Genomic DNA, 21,930 nt, shown 5'->3' on the forward strand with positions numbered 1-21,930 from the left:
GTTTCACCTTCTTGGGAGCTTGGCAACTCTGATCAAGTCCAAGGTCGGGTCCTCATTTTTTCCTGCTCTCTACTGCAAGAGATCAGAACCTCTTTGTATGCTGCGAAGGAGGCCCTACCTGGGCTTTCTCACGTAGCTTTCAGTTGGCAATTAATTGGTTTCAGCGTTTTTATCTTTTTCCAGAGGGCCAATCAAGCTTAGCAACAGCCTCCCTCCTGATTTTGTTTCCTTTTTAGTCCCTATTTTTCCCTAATTCTCAAACATCTGATACATAACATTAGCTAAGGTATTCCTTTCCACTGGTATACCATTCATCACCAAAGTCTTAACAAATGGACCATCGCATTGTCCCAAAGGCTAATTGTGCTCAATCTACTACCAGCAATGGAGTCCTCATTGTAAACAGGTGGTGAATGATCCAGCTCCAAAACCTGATCTCAGTGGCTTCTTTTTAGGACCACATCTGTTTAGGGTTGCAGGACTCCCAGTCAAATTAGAATTTCAGACAAACAAGTTTTAATTGTAAATATATTCTGTACCATACCTGGGACATACTTACACTAAAAATGTTGTGGTTGTTCTTTATCTCAATTTAAGTTTTAACTGGGCATCCTGGAGTTTATCTGGCAACTCTACAATGGGTTGGGTTTCCCAGGAAGCAAGCTCTGGGATGGAGTTCAGCCAGGAGGATGTCATTGAGAAGTGCCCTTGATTCAGCACCTGTGGAAGGGAGGATGGAAGGGCAGAGGGAAAAGTCCATTTTTTTCATTATTAGAGTCAGTTTTATTGTAAATTCGTTACATTGCTAAGAACCATTTTTGGGGATGTGAAGTGTTAACCGCCTAATCAAACAGGCCAGCAGACAGAAACTGTGGTGTGGTGTCCCTGATGCAGTCCCCTCAACCCTTGAATAAGGCTGCAAGAATCTGATTCTCCATAAGAATGAACTGTGAAAGTAACAATAATTTATCAAGAATTATATCATTTTCATAGCATTTGTCATTTGACACAGAAAAATCAAAGGAGGTAAGAAATACTATTATACCTTTTACAGATGAAACAGAGGCTGAGGGATTAAGATACCTGCCCAAATTCACACCAATTCAGTTTTTTAAAATCTTATTTTATTTTTAGATCAAAATGTTATGTTCTTTCCAATTGCTTTGCCATGTCAATAAATTAGCAGATCTTCACTGAGTTTACGTCTGTCTCTAGTTCTAGTTACTGGTTTCCACATTTTTCGGGTTTTCCTATAGAGAACACATAGTCCGTATCAACGACTTTTCAGTATTCAGGAGTCAGCAAATTCCAAGAGTTTCAACAGAGGAGCAACCAATGTAATTCTTCCACAATATTGCTTTGGGTTGTTATTTTTTCTTGTAAATGTTACATGTAAATCAACAGGAGGTAAAAATAAGAATACACTTGTTTCAACGTATGACTTATTTTATTGACTAACGTTAAACAAACGGCAACCAAAAGAGAGACATTCACCATGATTAATTTGTTGTTCAGAATTGTTCAGATCTGTGGTTACAGATTGGACATCCCATCTTTTAATAGTGCGCTTGCTACACCAGGTCTCAGCAGCAGCGGAGAAACTGAAAAGCCCTATCACACACCTCTTCATGTGGTTTGACATCAGTCACAGACAAAATGCACCTTGAAGTTGGAAAGTGACTCCTGGCTCTTCAAGGATCATAGCGTCTCATTGGCCCCTCACTTAGCAATCTTGAAGGGAATGGCTGCGAAGGGACCTAAGCCTGGAACTCCTCATTTTAATTTTTTGTTAACATTTATTTATTTTTAAGACAGAGAAAGACACAGAGCACGCGCAGGGGAAGGGCAGAGAGAGAGGGAGACACAGAATCCGAAGCAGGCTCCAGGCTCTCAGCTGTCAATACAGAGTCCAAGGCGGGGCTCAAACTCCTGAAAACGAGATCATGACTTGGGCTGAGGTCAGACGCTTAACTGACTGAGCCGCCCAGGTGCCCCTGAACTCCTCATTTTAAAGCTTTCACCCCAGAACTCTTTCTCTGTCATAACATCTGTGCTTAGTGATCCACTTGAGACCATGACCGCCTGCACGGCTTTGAAAGGACACATTATCACTTTGAGAGAAAATGCTTTGAAATAGTGTCTGGCCTACATTTGAGGTTGGGAGGACAGTTTTATTTACTTTCCAGGGGAAAGCTATCTATTTTAGATTAAAGAAGAATTAGGAAATTATCTGCTTTGATTCTGACATCAGAAGTGCAGATATTTGAAAAGTGCTTTAAAGCAACTTTGATTATAAGTGACAATGTAAACTTCTAAAATGATATCTTGACTTAAAAACATTAGGTTGTACATTCTACTTTAGCAGTGAGCCCAAGCCTTTTTTTTTTTTTTTTTTTTTTAAATAAAGTAGTATTTGCAGGCAAGGAGTAAAATCTGGATTCTTTGCCTTGTGTAAAGACAAACCTTCAACCGTATTATATTGTTACTTACACCTTGCTCAGACTCAGTTATCCCGATATTAGTCCTCCATGGGGAAAAAAAAAAAAAAATCCCAGTATGAACTTCCCTAGCAGTGAGTATATAATCCCATACCCACAATTAAGGGAGTCAGGATAGTTCAGATATCAAGACTGAGGTTTCTAAAAAATTTTTTCTGAAAGGAATATGTGCTAATTCAACAAGATTCTTTGGTTGCTACCATATATATAATTAGTATTGGATGTATATATTACTAATACCACTATTACTATGAAACTGTATTCATATCCAGGTCCCCTATGTCCAAAAACAGAAACACATATATTCAAATACTTTAAAAGACTAGTATTCTCTACATGCATTGATCTTAAGTATGAAGCTATTTTACTTTGTTACAAAACATGAATCTGAAGAGTATTTTTTTTAAAGCTATGTTGACAGGACACAGCCAATCTAACAGAGAAATGGAGAAAAGCTTTCAAATATCCATTATTTTGAGAATACAACAACAAAGAAGTCCCCAGTAGCTGCCTAAGTGTTTTCAGGGGGTGGGGAGATTTAAATACCCAAATATGCACAGCCCATAAGTTTCAAAATGCTTCCATTAAATAAGTGATCAGGCCACACTCGGGGCCCCCAAGAATGAAAAACCCTGAGTGTGTGGCTCTCCTCCAACACACACATGAATTCAGTGAAGGCAAACAGATAAAAAAATCTTTACATAAGATTTCTCTGGGTCCCCTTCCTTCCTGGCTGTGGGACCCCAGTAACTTTCCAGATTCCTCTCTCCTCTCAGCAGCCTTGCCCATACGCCAGGCTGCAGGATGTCTGAAGAACTGAATCGGCAGAAAATACATACTTAAGGGCATTCAGGTGCAAGTTAAACTGGATTTTTCTCCTAGCTTCCAATGGGATCAGATGACATCCTTTGAAACTACATTAGGGAAAGAGCGGTTTACTAACCGCTTTGGGGGAGGGCCACTTAATTTTATGCTGTTCTCACCCTTCCCCTCGACCAAACACTCAAACCGTATTATTACTCTTTCTTTGTCTGGAATAAAACAAAACATAACAAACAGCCTCTGGCGAATAAGCCCTGCCAACAATCAGCCTCACTTTATAGCCCAGAAGTTGGCAAACTTTTGGTGTAAAGGGCCAAAGGGTAAATGTTCTAGGCTTTGCAGGGCCCCTACTCAACTTTTTCACAACAACTCAATTCTGCCACTGTAGGGCAAAAGTAGTCACAAACTCTGATACACAAGCAAAGGCGAGTGACCCTGTTCCAATACAACTTCACAAAAACTTGCAATGGTCTAGCTTTGGCCTAAGGGCCATGGTTTGCCCGTCCCTGTTCTAGATAATAATCACAAATGGTGCCTCTTCCAAAAACTGCAAAGGGCTTCCCATGGTTCTAGCCAGATTAATGCCTACTCACATAATATTTAGTAGTTGACAGCAGATGCGTAGCAGTGAAAGCAGCAGCCAGGGTGACGTGAGGATTCAGTGTTTGTGATCTACAGCAGGATCAGAGACTGATAGGAACCTGGAAGTGCCTGTTTCTGTTTCATTAGCAAGCCTGAGTGTTGTAGCTGTGCCTGGCTTTTTTAACTTTGGAGCGGCAATCGCGAGCCCAGGATGATGCTCATTCCAGTGCTGTGGTGGCTGGTGCGGACGCAGAGAATGGTAATAAATTATGGGTAATGTGGTCCCTCCACAGCCTTAAAGGGTCCATGCAGCTTCCCAAGGCACTGAATACAAGTCACTACTAAGGAATTCATTGCTCAAGTGTTTGGGCTTATCAACTTGGAGGTAAATTTGCTCAGCATGTGGCTAAAAACCAAAAAACCAAACCAAATATGTAACAGCTGTGAAGGCAGCAACAGCCGAGAAGCACAGAAATCCCTACAGGTGGAGGGAGTCTTGCCAGTCATCTTTGGCAGCCCTTTCATATTACCAGTCAGGAAAACAAGGCTCACAGAGAGAAGGGTAACTTGCCCAGATAGTCTGTGGAGAAATCACCAAATCATAGCCATCTTGACCTCCAGTCTGTTGCTATTTTCCTCTAAGGAATCTGAATTTAAAGGGGGTTCCCTGGGGCGCCTGGGTGGCGCAGTCGGTTAAGCGTCCGACTTCAGCCAGGTCACGATCTCGCGGTCCGTGAGTTCGAGCCCCGCGTCAGGCTCTGGGCTGATGGCTCGGAGCCTGGAGCCTGCTTCCGATTCTGTGTCTCCCTCTCTCTCTGCCCCTCCCCCGTTCATGCTCTGTCTCTCTCTGTCCCAAAAATAAAAAAATAAAAAAAAAAACGTTGAAAAAATAAAGGGGGTTCCCTGACCATATAAACATTCAACTCATGTCATGAGATTATGACAGCTAAGGACCTGGTTACCCTAAAGACAAGTTTTATGTTGGAATATTAATGGTACCAGAGAACATCTGAAACTTGTCAAGGGGGAACAGAATGCATCTCATCACTGGTTTATTGTAGCTGACAAAAACCGCACAGGATAAAGCATTAAATGACCATCTTCCCATGAATATAAATGCTGGTCTCTCATATTGTAGGATAACATGGCAAGAACAGACTGGGAAGTTCTTAAATTAAAGTTTGCATTGATCTGTTTCCCTCCTAACAAATCAAAGGCAAATGTTATCCTCAGATCTTTGGTGTCCGTGACATAAAGGATCCCTTGGGCAATGAAGGCGTTACCGGCCTTGGTCTTGGGGTATGTGGTATTAATGTGTTGCACCACAGAGAATGTCCTCTCATCCAACTGGGCGACAAGAATGCTTGAGCCATCCACACTTGAAGCATAGATAATCCAAAGACCCTTTTCATCCACAGCTAAATTGAAGTAAGTCTTGGAATTTGCAAAGAGGTATTTTCGATCAAAATACAGGGCATTTTCAAGTTTCAGAGTTTGGGATGTTTCTTTGCCAAATTCAAATCTGAAATGTGGAAAAGGTAGATATGAGTCAGCATTTTTGTGGACAATGGTAGGTTTTTTGTTTTTTGCTTTTTGTTTTTGTTTTGCCTCCTCTATTAAACTGGGGTGGGGCTTGGGATTCTGCATTTCTAAATTCTAGGTCTACTGGTTTACCCACAATGCTCTGCATACCAAGGATGTAAAGGATGCCGACTACATCTAAAGTGTCCACCTTCGTGCCACGTGCTCCAGGAAAATTCCTTACCCTCATGACTCCTCAGTTGTTTGCCAACCTCCTGAAATGCCCTAAGATTCTTAGATCTGCAAGGGGCCTTAAAAAATGATCTAGTCCAGTCTTTTCAGTTTACACATGAGAAAGTGACTAGCCCAGGAATATGAGTAAGTAGCCAGAGTTAGAATTTAGGTTTTCTAACTGCAATTTTGGGGGTTCTTCCTCTACCCCATGCTGGAATTTTTACGACAAAAATGTCACAGTGGTCTAAATGAAGAAAGTTGTCAGCTGAGAAGAAACGTAGCCAAGTCAAGGCCACGCAGTTTTCTTGTCAGGAAAGTGACTAGATAAATTCAGCTACAGCATGGAATCCCATGCCCTCAGCTCCTGGAGGCTGTCTGACCAGGCAGACTCCAAATCCAGACCATATCTAAAAGTTGATTATGATTCAAAAGTTTACCTAACTCCCGGAATGAAAATTCACGAACGTTAGGCTAAATGAGAAGAAAAACACAAGAGGGTGCCATTGAGCAGGAGAAGAAATAGGGGAAGCATGAATCTGCAGATATGCGGTGGAGCCTAAACTAACAAACTTGGAGTCAATCAAGAGACCCTGAGTTAAGTGTGAGAGACACCAGAGAAAATAAGGCCTTGAGAACAGCCTGCCTGCCCACCTCTGCTTCTTCCTCTGAATGTCTGGAGCTCAGAACTGCCAATCAGTCCATCAATACCGTTGGTCTGGTACCTAGCAGCTGCATTTCTTGAGGAGGCCTGTCCCCTCACAGGAAAAACATGGTCTTATTCCAGCCTGCCTGCCCCCGGGCCCCGCCTGTGGCCTGGCATAGAGCAGACCGAAGCAGTGTGTCAGACACACATAGCTTCATTAGAAGACACTCTTGGAGAGGCCAATCCTCTTTCTGGGGCTCACTCATCCTGGAACTCCCTTACCACCCTCATCCCTATGTAAAAACAGTGCTGTGGCAGTAGGGAGCTGCAGAATTAAATGAGGAGAAATGTCATGGGAAGGAATGTGTCTGGGGAGTACTGGCTTCTGAACAGGAGGTGGGTTGGTTGTGTTTGCTGTTAACACAAGACTCTGCCCAATGAGGTAGCCAGGGAGATATGGAAATGATGGGGAGGCCTGGGAGAGAGGAATGAGAGGGGGAGGAGGAGATGCTTCCAGCCACAGCTGACATGTGTCCCACCCCCATCCTCACCCACACTCAATGCCAGCAAGGTTGTTGTGATTGGACCTCACCAAGTGGAGGAGGGCCGTGAGGGCAAGGGAAGAGGGACCCAGCCCTCTCTCAGGTCCTTATCTCTTGTTTTGGATGACTAGGACCATGGCTTTCATAATACTGGAATTATCTCAGATAAGGGTACAGCTGGAGGGCTGCAGACCACAGGAGGTGGTGTCTTGTCCGAGGCCATGGAGTGAGTAGGCTAAGTTGGAACCTGACTTGAGCTCCCTACTCTCTTCATTTCCCAAGATGCCCTGCCTCGGCCCAAAACCTGATTTCTTCTTGAGCCACAAAGACAAAATTTTAGCAATTCTTTTGGGGAGCCAGGAAGATATGGCTGCCACCCCGAGCACAGCTTACCCAGGTGACCACTTTCCTTCCCCTTGGTAAGCAGAGAGGAAGACAGGTGGCCTGGCAAGGGCTCCATCAAGATGACAGATCAATCTGAACACAAAGTTCCCTGGCTTTGCACTGTCATCCTTAGTCTTCAATGATCTCAGCTGGGACATGAAATTCTTCACACCCAAAGTTTTTCAGAAACTTTGAGTGTGTGTGAACCTTCCTGCCTAGGGAGAGCTAGGTTCTGGCTGCTTCTTTTCTCAAAGGATGACAAAGCTGCAGCCCTAATCACACCAGGTCTACTTCCCTCTGGCTCTGACCTTAGTCTTGGTGTCCCAAGCAGCAATGTTGCAGATCCCAGGTCAGGGCTGGGTCATGGGGCTCACTCACTGTTTCCTGTGGTTCATTCAGTCAGAAAACCCTGACTGACCTCTGTGTGCCAGGCTCTGGGGACAGGAAGATGATGGCACCATAGTCCCAGACCCTAAGTAGCTCTCAGATTACTAAAGCACCACACAGGTGCTGTCTGGGATGCGGAAAGACAGCTGTGACCCAGATGACTCACCTCACTATGGTGTTGGAGCCTCCTTTGTGGTAGTAGAGACAGTTGTTGTGAACGGCATGCCCGCAGCCATGGAAATAATATGGGAGATGCACGAGAGTGTAACTACCATTCAACAGGGAGGGTTGGTCTTTGAATTCCTTCACCCTGATGCCTGCAGGGGGAAAGCCAGGGAGAGGCAATCACAGCTTGGGAGTGAGTCAGGGGAGAGAGTTAGAAAGAGGGAACTTGAGAGTGAGGTGTCCTGCAAGGGTTCATGTCCAGGTTAGAGTCTCAGACTCCCAAACTCAAAGTCCAGTTCTCTTCTCTGGATTCCAGAACCATGCTTCAAAGGTAGGAGCCACAGAGTTTGGCTTTACTCCTCCTAGGAAAACTGTATCACTCCCTCCCAGCATACCCTAGATTGTTTATAAAATCTATCAGACCGATATAGGCCTGTACTGGGAACAGCAAACACTTGGCACTTGGGCAGTCACCTCCTGCCTCCTCCTGCCACTGCTAATTCACAGTGTTCCTCTTTCCTTCTGAGTCAGCGTCCTTCTTAGCTGGCAACCCACACAGTCACTACCCGCTGATCACTTGGCCCTGATGAAATGGAGCAGAGTGTCTCAGCTATCGCTCTGACCAGTGAATATGGTCAGACCTCTTCTGGAATGAGGTTACTGCTACCCTCACTGGCAATCCCTGACCACGTCCCTCTGGGGCAGTATAACTAGGGTCATGCTTAGATGCAGTGTGTCTGCAAGATGGCACTTCACCTTCTCCCCTGGGCTCTCTGTCCAACAGGTATCTGAGAAAGATGGCCAAAAGTACTCTCCTTAAAGAAAGATGGACAGTGCACAAGAATTTGTCTGATATTTCTTCCACATTATGGTTTGGGGCTTTTAAAGACTGGAGTCATAATGATATTTGCTTCCTTCTGGATAAGATAAGTTGGGAATACCCCGGTCATATCCTTGTGACCTGAACTGCAAGGCTTGTCACCAGTGTGCTCAACTGAGAAAAGTGTTCTGCCCACGCATTTGTGCTGTCTGAAATAAAGGGCAGTTCTGTGACACCAGTCAGCAGGGATTTCAGACACACAGAGATAGAAGAAGCCTGAAGGCGGGCAACAGATTAAAGGCACAACTACCACAATGATGTGGGTCATTGTCAAGTGAAGGTACCTGAGAAATGTTCAGTCACCCAGATCCGCTCATCACTCTTGTTAGCAGACTCTCTTATCCAAGTCCCAAATGTCTCTTTAACTTTCAGTACTTGTGTTGGATTTCCAATGGAAGCGATCATGGATTCTGTCAAAAGAAGAGAAAGGAAAGTCATTCACCTACCAATTATGAATTTAAGACATCCAATTTCTGAATTTCAAAACAAGATGCTTTGCCTCTGCACCTGCTTGTGGAGAATGGTGTTCCCCGCCTTTCTCATCAGCTTTTCCAACCAAGGTATCATCATTTGGTATGGCGCATGTCTCCCCTAAAACAACGACAATGGCAACGATCAGAGCCAGTGCAGGCAGCACAGTGAGACTCATGTAACTTTATTATTGGTGCTCTCCCCCACCTCATTCCAGACTCTAGTCCTATAAGCTTTCTTTATAATAGGTCTACCAAGTTTTTTGGTTGCTTGCTTTTAAGCAACAAGTCATATACTCCCAATTCCACACCCTCGCCCCTCACCTCCACCACTTGGTGAGTTCCTAATACGCTTTCTAGGAGCACAGTTGCTAAAGTAATACAATCTCAAGAGGCTGTCAGTAAAAGGGAAAAAGTGGTCTGTCCAAGCCCTCAGAATTCTGGGGGTGGGGGGTGGGGGGAGAAGAGACTTACTGATAATTTCCTGGCCCCTCTGGGCAGGTGGTAGGTATCACTATCATGGATTGCATTTTCCAGGAAGGATTTTCACTTTCAGGGAAGATGATGGGTCCTCATGAGAGGGTGGCCCCCTTTACCCTGTCTTTCTGGATGCCAGAGGGAGGCATCACAGAAGAAGGAGCCCAGAGATGTTTGAACTCCCCCCCACCACTTCCCACCTGTGTCTGCTTGAAGGTCTATGAGATGTAGGTCCTTGACAGGCGCCCAAGTTATAGTTGTTTTGAAGCTATACCTAAGTGAGAAGCCATCAGGCCTGGGTTGTAATTGTTACCTTTAACAGATGGGCTTAATTCAGACCTTGGTGAAGAGGTGTCTTGGGGCAGCAGAAGTAGGACAGAGAAGGAGGGGAGGAATATACCCATGTGAAGACAGGGAATGGGTCAGCTGGGGAGAAGGACCTGGTCTGGGGCAGGTTGAGGCAAATCAGGCTTTCCAGAGAAGTTCAGGTCCACTTGCCTAGACAAATTCTAAGAGGTTCAAGTCACCTGTAGTTGCTAGATAGAAAGGATTACCTCCATTGTCCCAAGACCAGCTCATGGAATAATCTGGAGAGATTTTTTTATTAGTAAAATAAAGGGCAGGACCCTCTGCAGTCTAAGCTTCTTTCTAGCAGGATGAACCTATATTTGCCCCGAGTCCTCCTGTCCCCTGATGAAAGCAGTTTTGGGGAATGTGTTATGATTCCCCACTCCCCATGCAATTCTGCTGCCTCTGAGTTTCATCTGGACTTTCTACTAAGGAACTTGGGTTTCGTACAGGAAAGGGACAGAGAGACCCTCCTGTTCTTCATCTAAAGAAAAGACTCTCATTAATTCATGTTGTACCAGCCTGCTTCTAAAGCTGTGGGGGCGGGAGGGAGCTTAAAGAAATGGAATTGGAGCAGGAGAGAAGGCCAAGTTCAGATGCAAGATGCCTGGCAACAGAGGACTCATTTCTAGGAGGCCGAGTGGAAGATTATGGCCTCTCCTTTAAAGCAGTTTTCACAACTCTGAGGCCCAGCCCCTGCTCAGTAGGCAGGCCAGGCAGAGGCAGGTGTTGCTCCAGCACCCATGCCCTGGCTGACATAGTCTTTGGCAAATTGGGACTCTGCAAAAGCTCAAGTCAGATTCCCCCTTCTTCCAGGCGAAGGTTCCTGTTCAGCTCATTCTCCAAGGGCAGCTGAACAAAGGGCTGAAACTAACAGAGGGGGTGGTGCTGAGCCCCGGGCTGAGGGGGGCAGCTTGGCCCTGAGGCTGTGATTTCTAACTAACTGCTGGGCAGAATCATAATCAGGCTGCACTGACTGGGGGGCGGGGTGGGGGTAACATCTTTGAAAGCACTGATTTGCCCACTTTGACAGCTGATGTGTGCCCCAAAAGCCTTCCTAAAAGACCAGGGCACTAAACAGAACTAAAGACCATGTAGGAAAGCAGCAGGGAAGCCCACAGCAAGTGTGAAAGAAACTCCAGTTGGTATCCTCCTCTCTGTTTGCCACTGACATGATGCCATCAAGTGGTGCCTTCTCGTGGCCTGACCAGGAGTCGGTCCCGGGTCACCACTCTGGGAAGAAGTTCTAGCATCACGTTAGAAGTATTTTCTATTTATATGGCCCTTGATTTCTAATTAGCTTTCAATCCTATGGCCACCTCTGTCACAGATTGGCCGACAGACAAGTCCTCTTGGCCTGCCAGAGATCAGGCGTCCCTTGCCCTGGGTTGGCTTAGTCTCAATGTGTGGATTTCCATCTCTGAAAGGAAGATGCTCTAAAAGAAGGACTTTAGAGGCAGGCAGACATGGGTTTGAATCCAAGCTCTGTCACTTACTAATTGAGTGACCTTGGGTAAGCTACAATAGCTCCTTAGCATTTCAGTTTTGTATCTATAATTTGGTGGCAATACCGATTCCTGTATCATTTTGTGAACCAAGTACTTAGCACTGTGCCCTGCACGTGGTTAGCACACAAAGCTTTGCGGTGGTGAGGACAGAACTGTAGTACTATGGGGAGTTAACCAATCTGAACCTCCCCCTCAACTCCCCAGCATCAGTCAAGCCCTTCACGTTCCCAGAGTAAATAGCTTAGCCTTTGAGACACTTTCAGGGGAAAGGGATGGTGAATTTGGCAAAGAAGAGGAATAGACTGGTGACAGATGAGGGGAGAGTGATGAGGGAAGGGTGTGGGAGGCCAATTCTAAACCTGCTACCAGTTCTCCCCTGAGGCAGACTGCCCAAGCCATTTGCATGTTGCAAGGGGGAATCTCTAGCTTTTGGCAGAATCTCCCTCTGTTTAAAAAATCTGGTTGCAAAGCCTGGGTAAAGCCTGAGAGTTTGGGATCATTAGCTCAAGGGGCGGGTTCTCTGGGGCAGGGGCTGGTAACCTGGGCACTGGCCATTGAACATGTTTGGCTGCCGTAGGCCTTTAGATCTTCTGCTTCCGGGGGGTCCTGGGGGACCTGGAGGGCCTGGGGGCCCAGGTGGGCCAGGCGGGCCAGGTGGGCCTTGGTCACCTTTGGCACCTGGAGAGAGAGAAAGGGGTGCAGGGAGAGAGATTGATTCAAGAGCCATAAACAGAGATGGGTTTCTCCCAGGGGAAAAGAGAATGAACAGCCCTGGGGAGGACTGATGAGCCCCCATTCCCAGGCATAACTGTATTCTAGCCCTGGCCATCCAAAGTCGAGAAAGTACCCATGGCAGATGTTGAGTTCCAACTATGTGCCAGGAACTGCACTAAGAAGTTTACACATCTCCTCCTCCATTGTTCTTCCCAACCATTCTGTGAGACAGTATTAGTAGCCCCTCAGTGACCTCAGTCTCGGGGAAGTTCAGTGCTTTGCCCACGGTCACAACTGGGAACAGGCCTGCAACTTAACCTCAGGTATGTCTCACACCAAAGCTCATGCTCATTTCACTGGCCACGTTGAAGGATCTCAACCCTGACTGCTTATTAGAGTCACCTAGAGTCAGTCTAACACAATTCTACTGCTTGGACCCCATCCAGAACAGTTAGATCAAAATGGTGAGGAGATTGGTCATCTGTATTTTTTAAAACCTCCTAATATGCTGCCAGGTATGAGAAGCACTGCTCTGTGTGGTAGGAGAAATCAGGAGATCTTGTCCAGCCTGTGACCTTGGTCAGGCAGCTTAACCCTCTGAGCCTGTTTCTTTACTTCCAGACTGAGTCTCATCCTCCCTGTCCTGCCCTGTGATAACCCACTGAGGTCACTGGCGTGAGTGGGCAAGCTAGGGCCACAGAGGCTAGAGGCAGGACCAAGCCCACTCAGAAAGGGGCAGATCTGTAGGCAGAGCAGACATGATCTGCCCTCATAGGCCTTGTCTGCTCTCTGACCAGGGAATACTCAGCTCTGCCTGATCTCTGGAATTGGGGTACACTCAGTGATGTTGCTTTTCTGAATGGTTTGTCATCACCCCTCATTTGTTCAGTAGTATAGGGGAGTGCGGTGTTCTGGATGTGTAGATTCCCATGTAAGTGAAGTATAACACGATCTCGTATTTTCAAAGTTTATTCACGAATCTATGATCCTGTCAAAATACTTCTTAAATTATATATATTTTGCATAGCAACTTCCCTGTGTATGAAACAAAGCATTCTAAACATAACTTGAGCTTTCCTTGATGCTTTGGTCCTAGCACAGTGCCTGGCAAAGAGTAAGTGCTCAACAGATTTTGAGTGGCTAGATGGGTGACTGATTCAGGGTCATTATTCTTGAACATCTATCATCTTAGCTTCTTGAGGACAGATGTCCTGTCTTACTCATTTTCATATTCATATTCTCAGCTACTACCAAAGTCTCTAATTCATAAATGGTGTTCTTTGATATTCAAAAAGGTTTATTGACTACATTAATAGGATAGTTATGTCTCTGAAGTGCTGTGCTTTTAAAATTCTTCTGCCCCTTCCTCCTCCATGCCCATCAGCTGTCACCTATCTTTCCACCATGTGATTGTCCTTCTGGTTTGTTGTGCCTCTACCCCCCCACCCCACCCCAGAGGCCATCCATCTGCTTTGAACCTGGGCTGGAAGCCAGAAAAAGAAGATCGGCAACCGTGTCTGCCCAATTCTACATCCAAAAGCTGAGGATTAAGGTCTGAAGATGACCCTACCTGGATTGTGAAGAAAATGCCTGAGTTTTCTGTCAGTTTGTCCTCTGAGGTATCTTAAATTGCTTGCTTACTTGTCTTATTCTACATTGTGCTAGGCTTAATAGATATTTGGAAAAAGGAAGCTCCTGTCATCCTAATTCAATCTAATCATGATGTTTAGACCTGAATTATCTAAACTGTTTATGCTGAGATCTCAGATTTGGTCTCGCCAACCTTGGGGTAACATGCACAGTTTTTTCCTTCTTGGAAGCACAGCACTCTAAAACATGCTGCAAAGCAGATGGGCACGCAAAGTAGAAAAGGAGAGAAAACCTGTGCTGCCTCTGTACTAAAAACCAGGCTGGTTTGTGGGCCTGATCACCCTGGGAGACAGCCCAAGTGCCAGCCACTTACCTGTGGGGAGCACATCATTGGACACATCCCCTTTGTCTCCTTTGTCCCCCTTTGGCCCTGGTGGGCCCTCATTTCCAGTCAAACCCAGCTCACCAGGGTCTCCCTTTTCCCCTGGAGTTCCTGTGGCTCCAGGTGGCCCTGAGGGGGGAAAAATAATTTATTAGCCTACAGCGCAAGAATCTCTGGTACACAACTTTGTGATATTGTACTTTGTACGTTTAAGATGAAGTGGCTTCAGTAGCCAAATGCAGAAGACTCTGTAACCATTTTAGGACAGCAGCATGATTATAGATTCATTGACAAATAGTATTTCCAGGTGGCTCTTCTGAATATTTTAAAGACATTTGCCTGAGCCAACAGGTTGAAGAGAGAGGAGTGGACCAGAAAGGGACAATCACAGCAAGGGCAGAAGGAAGGTAAGGCCTGATCAGAAGTTTTTCACGCAGGAAGAGCGGAGCACTCAGATGGGACTGTTCGGTGCTAGAAGGGTACGTGCATTGCTTGGTTTATTCCTCACCACATACTGGAGTGGTGAGCTAGTAACGTATCCTTACTGTCATTTCATAGAAGCTGGAACTCAGGCTTACAGTGGTTATCACTGATGCCACTAAGTGAGCAGGCAGAGATCTTCTGATTCCATCTCCGGTTCCTTTTCTGTGACATTTCAATGCAAAATGCTTTTAATCAAAATAGCAAAACAGATAGAGTTGCTCTAGCACAAGCATGAAGAGGGATGATGATAGTGTGAACACGATGCTGTGTGTGAAATGTCTGCCTCTGTTCCCAGGGAGTCCTGACTATGGGAATTGCAGACCTGTCACTCATAGCTCAAAATAGGTAAGAATCTATGCAATGGCCCATCTCAGCACGGACTATGGAGAGTACAGCATTCTGATCCCTGAGAGAAAGGAAGCAAACTCGGTGCATAATATGATTACTATGCACTGCTGGCAGGTAGTTTCCAGACAGCAGCACCATTATTTGCATTGATCCTCCCTCCAGATTTTAAAATCTGGACCCACTTCCTACCAGCCCCATAGGATCCCAACAGAACTGTCTCAAGAGAATCAGAGGATTAGGGATTGGAAGGCACCTCAGAGGTGACTCGGAGTAACCTCCCATCCTACCCTAAAAGCCCCTCTGCACTATCTGATAGGCCCTTCTCAAGTCCTGTCAGCAATGGGGAAGTTATTACATCACATCATATCACAGATCGTACTGGAATACTCTGCATTGCCATCAAAGGCAGTATCCCCCCAAAACCTACAGCTGCAGTTCTTGGCACCTTTTCTTTATGCTGGGAAGTGATAAATGTTCAATGTGGTTTTTGCTCTTCCAGCTACGGACCGCCCCAAGGAAGACAGCAGTGTGCTCAAGAACCTTAAAGTACTGATCACTGTTAGACAACACAGTGAGCAGAGAAACGTCTGCTGGACTTCAACCAACCATAAAAACCACACCTGCACAAAAGCCATGAAATTCAGCTGTGGCAGAGGGAGTAGGAGGCACCGGCTTGCCTGCCTCTGCCAGTGGTGATGTCGGGTGGGTGTCATGCACTGGGACGCCCAATTCCCAGTGAAGAGCTGGGAACACAGTGGAAGAGGATGTGAACAAGAGTAGGGGCAGCCCTTCCGTTGTGGGCACTTGCTCTGCTATGGATTCAGTCACACAGATGGCAAACCAAGCCCACTGGGGGGGTGGGGGGGAGGGCATGGCTCATCATGCATCTCTCACAACAGCTCTGAAAACCCATGGTTCTGGGTCATCCCTGCCCACAGTCATTAGGACATCTTGCTGGAAAGTGGTTCACTCACTTAAGAAGAGCCCTTAATCAGTGACCTCTGCACACAAAGATGTCCTTTTGTCAGTACTTTAAATAGGCAATTTGGCACATTATCTGAAGGACACAAAAGACTAGAACGTTGCCATAGAGTCTGGCCAGCACATTGCACCAAGCGTAACTGATAACCTTATAAAGGTTTCACATGACCCCGATTCAGCAATGCTCAGGGAAATGGTATTTTCTAGTTATTTCAGGTTTTTTTTTCAGGCATTTATTCTAGTCACAAAGAGCCTTACTGCATCAGCATCCAGTTTCCCCTTCTTTGCCTTTATTCCTTCCTTGTATGTCTTTTCTTTTCCTTCTCTAAAAGGCCACATATGAATCAGGAAAACGTTCATACTGGGGGCGCCTGGGTGGCTCAGTCGGTTGAGTGTCCGACTTCGGCTCAGGCCATGATCTCATGGTCTGTGGGTTCGAGCCCCGCGTTGGGCTCTGTGCTGAGGCTCAGAGCCGGTGCTCAGAGCCTGGAGCCTGCTTCAGATTCTGTGTCTCCCTCTCTCTCTGACCCTCCCCCGTTCATGCTCTATCTCTGTCTCAAAAATAAATAAACATTAAAAAAAAATTAAAAAAAAAAAAAAGAAAACGTTCATACCATAAGGCAGCTGTTGTAATGCTGCCCCCACAGGGGTGAGTACACAAAACCAAAGATCTTAAAGACCTCTGCTTAAGAATATATTTTGATTTGGGGCGCCTGGGTAGCTCAGTCGGTTGAGCGTCTGACTTCGGCTCAGGTCATGATCTCACGGTTGGTGAGTTCGGGCCCCACATCAGGCTCTGTGCTGACATCTTGGAGCCTGGAGCCTGTTCAGATTCTGTGTCTTTCTCTCTCTCTGCTCCTCCCCCCCACACACCCTGTCTCTCTCTCTGCCTCTCAAAAATAAAGAAAACTTATTTTAAAAAATTAAAAAAAGAATATATTTTGATTCTTAGCTGGGCGTGCATGATCATTTTTAAGTTTTCCTTCTGAAAGGGTGGGGGATGCTTTGTCTCTACACAGCATTTCTCTTACAACCAATGCCTCCGACAAAGTTTCCTCTCGTCCCGCCTTGGCCGTGCCCTGGCCATGCCACGTCAGAAGTACAGCACCACCTAACTGCATTCACCATCAGAGGCGCCGTGAGCGGCACTTTCCAGCCTGGCCAGCCTCAGCAGTGCACAGCAATGCTGTTCCACTGTGTAGCCTGGCCCCTGACATGGTGTGTCCCGTGATTTCTGGCGGGCTTGAGTCAGCACATTCTGCAGAGAAGAGAGGCCAGCTTCTTGCCTGACTCACATGCTGCAAGTGCCTCTCTGCTATTTTCCTTCTCCAGTGGTGCCCACGCAAAACAAACTGTCTTACCAGCTTTAGAGTTTGGGGTTGTGTGATGTCCCTGGGGTCAACGCCAGCATCTTCACGGCAGGGGGTGAGGGAGGACGGCTTATTTCTGGCAGAACCATCTGTCACTGACTGAGGCGGGGAGGCACAAGGGGGCCAGAGGGTGTCACAGGAAACCCAGTCCCAAGATTAAGAGGAGAGCATTTATTTCTGTTTTATGAGGATTCCATTTTTCGAGACGACAATGCAGTATTAACTCTTAATGAGAAAGTGAGAGACAGATGGAAAAAAAGAAAATGCTTGGTTTTGAGGCAAGAGAATGTCAGACTTCATCAAAGATGTTAGTTGCAAAATTGACAACATTTAAGACCCTTTAGGTCTCTCTCTCCAAACCTCAGTCAGTGCTTTCAAATGAATACTGGCATTTCAACTTAGATTTCCTTTTGGATTAAAATCAAGTTTTGGAAACAACAGCTAACACTAATATAGCACTTAGTATGTGTCAGGCCCTGTTCTAAGCACTACATATATATATCTCATTTAATCTTATAAATGACATTATGAGGTTGATACTGCTATTGTCCCCATTTTACAGATGAGGACACTGGCACAGAGTGATTAAGCAACTTGCCCAAGGACACACAGCTAGTAAGTAGAAGAGCCAGGGCCCAAACCTGGCCCATGCCATCAGCTCCATGCTATTCCATCGTTGTTCAGCCAAGGGCGGAATCTGAGGGTTATCTCTGCTACTTCAGTCTCCTGGAAACAGTGGTTCTAGATCCCTTTCCTCTGGTTTCATCAGGTTTTTCATCTTCTCAAGAGCCCACAGAGGCCCCCCGCTGCCTCCTGCAGACATGATCCTGCCTGGGTCCCCACTAGCATCCAGGGGCAGTCTCACTAATAGTCTCTCTGGGCTCAGTCTTCCTGTTCTCCCCACGCAACGCCCTCCCCAGCTCCGCTCTAATTACTTCTGAGATATTGATCACACTTCTCTCTCTTGTTCCTTACACTTAGCCCTACTACACAATCCATCTTCTACACAGGGCCCTATTTGTCCATTGTTTGCGCAGGAAAGTTCAGCTTTCTCTTCTGGCAGTATTACCTGCTGTGCAGTAGAAAGCAGTCTTCAAATCCGAACGAGCTTTTGAGTATCTGCCGTGTGTAAGATACATCCTCTCTTTCAACTGGATGGGAAGCTATTATGGAGGAAGCTATGCTCTATTCTTCTCATTCATGCACACACGTATGCATGCACGCCTGTATACTTCATTCATCAATTCTTTATTAAGCCTCACCTGGGCCTGGCAGAGAGCTGTGCCAAATAATAGAATACATAAGACATGGTCTCTCCTTCAGAGACAAGCACGAAAGAAGACTATTTAAAAACTGGAAACCAGGGGCGCCTGGGTGGCTCAGTCGGTTGAGCGGCCGACTTCGGCTCAGGTCATGATCTCGCGGTCTGTGAGTTCGAGCCCCGCGTCGGGCTCTGTGCTGATGGCTCAGAGCCTGGAGCCTGTTTCAGATTCTGTGTCTCCCTCTCTCTGGCCCTCCCCCGTTCATGCTCTGTCTCTCTCTGTCTCAAAAATAAATAAACGTTAAAAAAAATTTTTTTTTTAAATAAAAAAAATAAAAACTGGAAACCATGTAGGACTTGTGGGAACCCACCCTCCTCAGTGTACAGGTGAGACCAAGGCAAGGCCCTATGGTACAGTGACCTGTCCAAGGCCTCAGAGCCAGTCAGGGACAGAGGCAGATGCTCCTGGGACTCATTCCACTGCACTCCTCTGCCTGAAAGCAGGGCAGGAAATAAGAGGCACAAAGCCAACTCTGTCTCCCTGCCAGGTTATTACGCACTGGACTGCATGTTCTTGCACGTGTCCTGCAGACTTCTTTGAAGGACTGGCCACCTCCTGGCCCTCACAGTAAGACTCGGCATTAGGCTCAGGCCCAAGGGGGTGAGCAGCCCTGTGTCCTTCAGTAATTAACGGCACAGCTCCCACTCTGTGGTACCTCTGGTGACGCTGCTCTCACAACTCGGGGCCAGCCCCTCCATCCTGGAAGTTCAGTGTGGTCCTGTTTAAGAGGCAGGGTCCAGGAGTCAGAGAGACCTGGTTTCAGGTCCTGCCTCCTCCGCTTCTTACCTTTTTGACATTGGACAAGTTATGCCTATTCGTTTCAACAATGACATTATTGCCCCACTTCTCCGGGTGTCCCAGGCCCTGGAGGTTAGGACTAAGCAGACAGACATGGCTTGACCGTCATGGACCTCACTTCTCCCTAGGGAATCAGATCATCGGTGCATTGACAAGCAAATGCAAGGAATTTTGGGGGAGGGATATGTGTTTTGAAAGAACAGGGAACGTGACTATGTTTGTGAGGCAGGGGCTAGACACAGAGGTCAGGGATGAACTGGAAGAAGGATGACACATGAGCTGACACCTGAACCAGGACCAGATGCAGGAACGGCAGGGAAAGGGTATTCCAGTCAGTGGGCACAGCAGTGCAAAGGTCCTGGGGCATGGGTGGGTTTGGCCTGTTGTAGAAACAGAAAATAAGGCTTTTTCATCAGGAAAAATTATGGCCAACCAAAATATTCACCTCCTTAGGGTTGTTTTGAAGACCACATTAAGGTAAGTTGAAGAGAGTACTTGGTAGCATGCCTGACAGTAAATACTACCTATTTGCATGCTATTGTTCAGGGGACCACTGCTAGAGGGTGTGGTCCAGCCTGAGTTCTGTCTCTGTGGAACACAGGCTCTTTTTCCTGTTTTTAGAAATAGCACTTGTTCCCTCTTTCTGGAATGTGCACCCACTCCTCCTCTCTCCCACCCCTGCCTGGCAAACCACTATTGATCCTGGAATCACACTCTCAGCTGGAATCACGATCCTTCCTTCTCCATAGTCATGACCCTGGCCCAGTGGGTCACATCCTGTATGAGACCCTGTGGTGCCTTCCTGAGAGCTGACCGGGAGACCCAGACTACTGACCTGAAGGCTCTGGAAGGGCCTGATCCCTGCCTCCAGTCTTACCTCACTGCACACGTCCCTTCCCTCAGCCACACCTGTTGGGCTGTGTGTTGTAGGTATGCACTACCCTCTGTGTGCTTTCTTCCTTCAAGTCTGACCTCAGACTTTACTTCCCTGACCCTCCCTCCCTCTTTGTATTCTATCTCTTCACACTCTGTTCTTTCCTTCAGATGGGCATCTCACATTGTGACTGCAGATGTATTTGATTATTGACTGTTAATTTTTTGCCTTCCCACCAAAGATGGAAAGTTCCAGAATAGGGGCTGCATCTGTTGTGTTTCCCCTCTAGAACTGGGAACATGCTCAATAAATACTTGCTGACAGATGTCCCCACCCTCTCTTGCTATTCCTCTTGCTACTCAGTTCTGTCCTTGGCCTCCTTTGCTGGCTCCTCCCCTCCTGCTTGGTCTTCAGATGTTGTTGCTTCTCAGGGCTCAACCCAAGCCCTCCTCTCCTGTTAGCTCCCTCCAAAAGTGAGGGCACCTGTGCGTACATGCCCACTACTTCAGGTGACCCCCTTATGTATACCTCTAGCCCCAGGGTCTCCTCTGACTATAGACCTGCCTGCATCTCCAAGGCCCCCTGACATCTCTGCCTGGGCATTTCAAGGCATCTCAGCACCTCCCATGCTGAGTTATGCTTGAACCTGAGTTGATACGGGCTCCCCTCCTCAGGAAAGAGCAGTCATCAGGGACAGAGATCTCAGAGTCAGTTTGGTGGTCTCCCTCCCCCTTTCTCCTTATATCCACCCACCACCAGGTACTGCTGATTTCACCGCAGGATATCACTCACCTGCACTGGTTTCCCCACACTCCGAGCTGCCGTCCCCTCTACCTACACACTGAGTAACTTCTGAACTGTCTGTCTCTACTTCTGTCCTTGTTCCTCTCATGTGCTCTCCATGCAGCAGCCACGGTGTTGTTTTAGAAAAGCAGGCCTGGTCTTGTCACTCTCTCCTCCTTGCAACCCCTCAGTGGCTTCTTGATGCCCTCAGAACAAAGTGCAGGCCCCCTGGCTAGCTGGTCTCTCCTCCTTGCAAGAGCACTGAGTGCCGGGTAGGAATGCCAACCCATCCCAGGCTAAAGATCAGCTTCAGGGCTCCGGCAGGGTGACTGGGCCCTTGCACTGGAGTTCGGTGGTCCAGGTCAGAATCTGAGTTGGCCCACAGCTGAGCGGTACTTCCAACAACCTCTCCATAGAACCAGGCTCATCAAATAATCCTTGTGTTTGTACATCTAGGCTGGTGCTAGTCTCCCCTTCCCCTGACCCTGGGCGAGAACAACTGCCTGGGCCCTTAATGACTCAAGTTCTCTGCTCAACCTTAGTGTTCTCATTTTAACACTGCTGACCCCCAGAGACCTCTCTTGCTGTGAGACAGCTGCAGAGAGGATCTGCGTCTTTGTTTAGAGTCCACGGGATCTCTGGGAAACCAAGGATTTGCCCAATGTCCACTGATACACAGACTCTGGCACCTCTCAGTACTCCACTGGTGCCTCCTCCCTCCCCTCCCATAGCCTCCATCAGCATAGCTGCCAGGGCGATCCTCTCCCAGTGAATCGGGGAAGGTCTCTGCACTGCTGCAAATCCTCCCAGCGCAGTCTGAGTAT

The 21,930-nt window shown here is 46.9% G+C and overlaps 1 protein-coding gene across 2 annotated transcripts in view; it reads right to left on the reverse strand.

Annotated features, from left to right (window-relative positions):
* Positions 1–565: 565 nt before the first annotated feature.
* The window catches only part of GLDN (gliomedin), a 69,377-nt gene continuing 48,012 nt past the window's right edge, over positions 566–21,930 (reverse strand). The window contains exons 5-11 of one of the 2 annotated variants that reach the window (XM_081795873.1): positions 14,139–14,276; positions 12,002–12,139; positions 9,166–9,249; positions 8,943–9,068; positions 7,780–7,930; positions 4,820–5,424; positions 566–4,578 (exon numbers count right to left, since the gene is read on the reverse strand). In XM_081795873.1, coding sequence (XP_081651999.1) covers positions 4,947–5,424; positions 7,780–7,930; positions 8,943–9,068; positions 9,166–9,249; positions 12,002–12,139; positions 14,139–14,276 — 1,115 coding nt within the window. In that variant the 3' untranslated portion in view covers positions 566–4,578; positions 4,820–4,946. Of the gene's footprint in view, positions 4,579–4,810; positions 5,425–7,779; positions 7,931–8,942; positions 9,069–9,165; positions 9,250–12,001; positions 12,140–14,138; positions 14,277–21,930 lie in introns of both variants that reach the window. The other variant, XM_060618530.3, reaches the window with a different exon arrangement.

Source organism: Panthera onca, chromosome B3 (genome assembly GCF_046562875.1).
Source record: "Panthera onca isolate mPanOnc1 chromosome B3, mPanOnc1 haplotype 2, whole genome shotgun sequence".
Taxonomy (NCBI): domain Eukaryota; kingdom Metazoa; phylum Chordata; class Mammalia; order Carnivora; family Felidae; genus Panthera; species Panthera onca.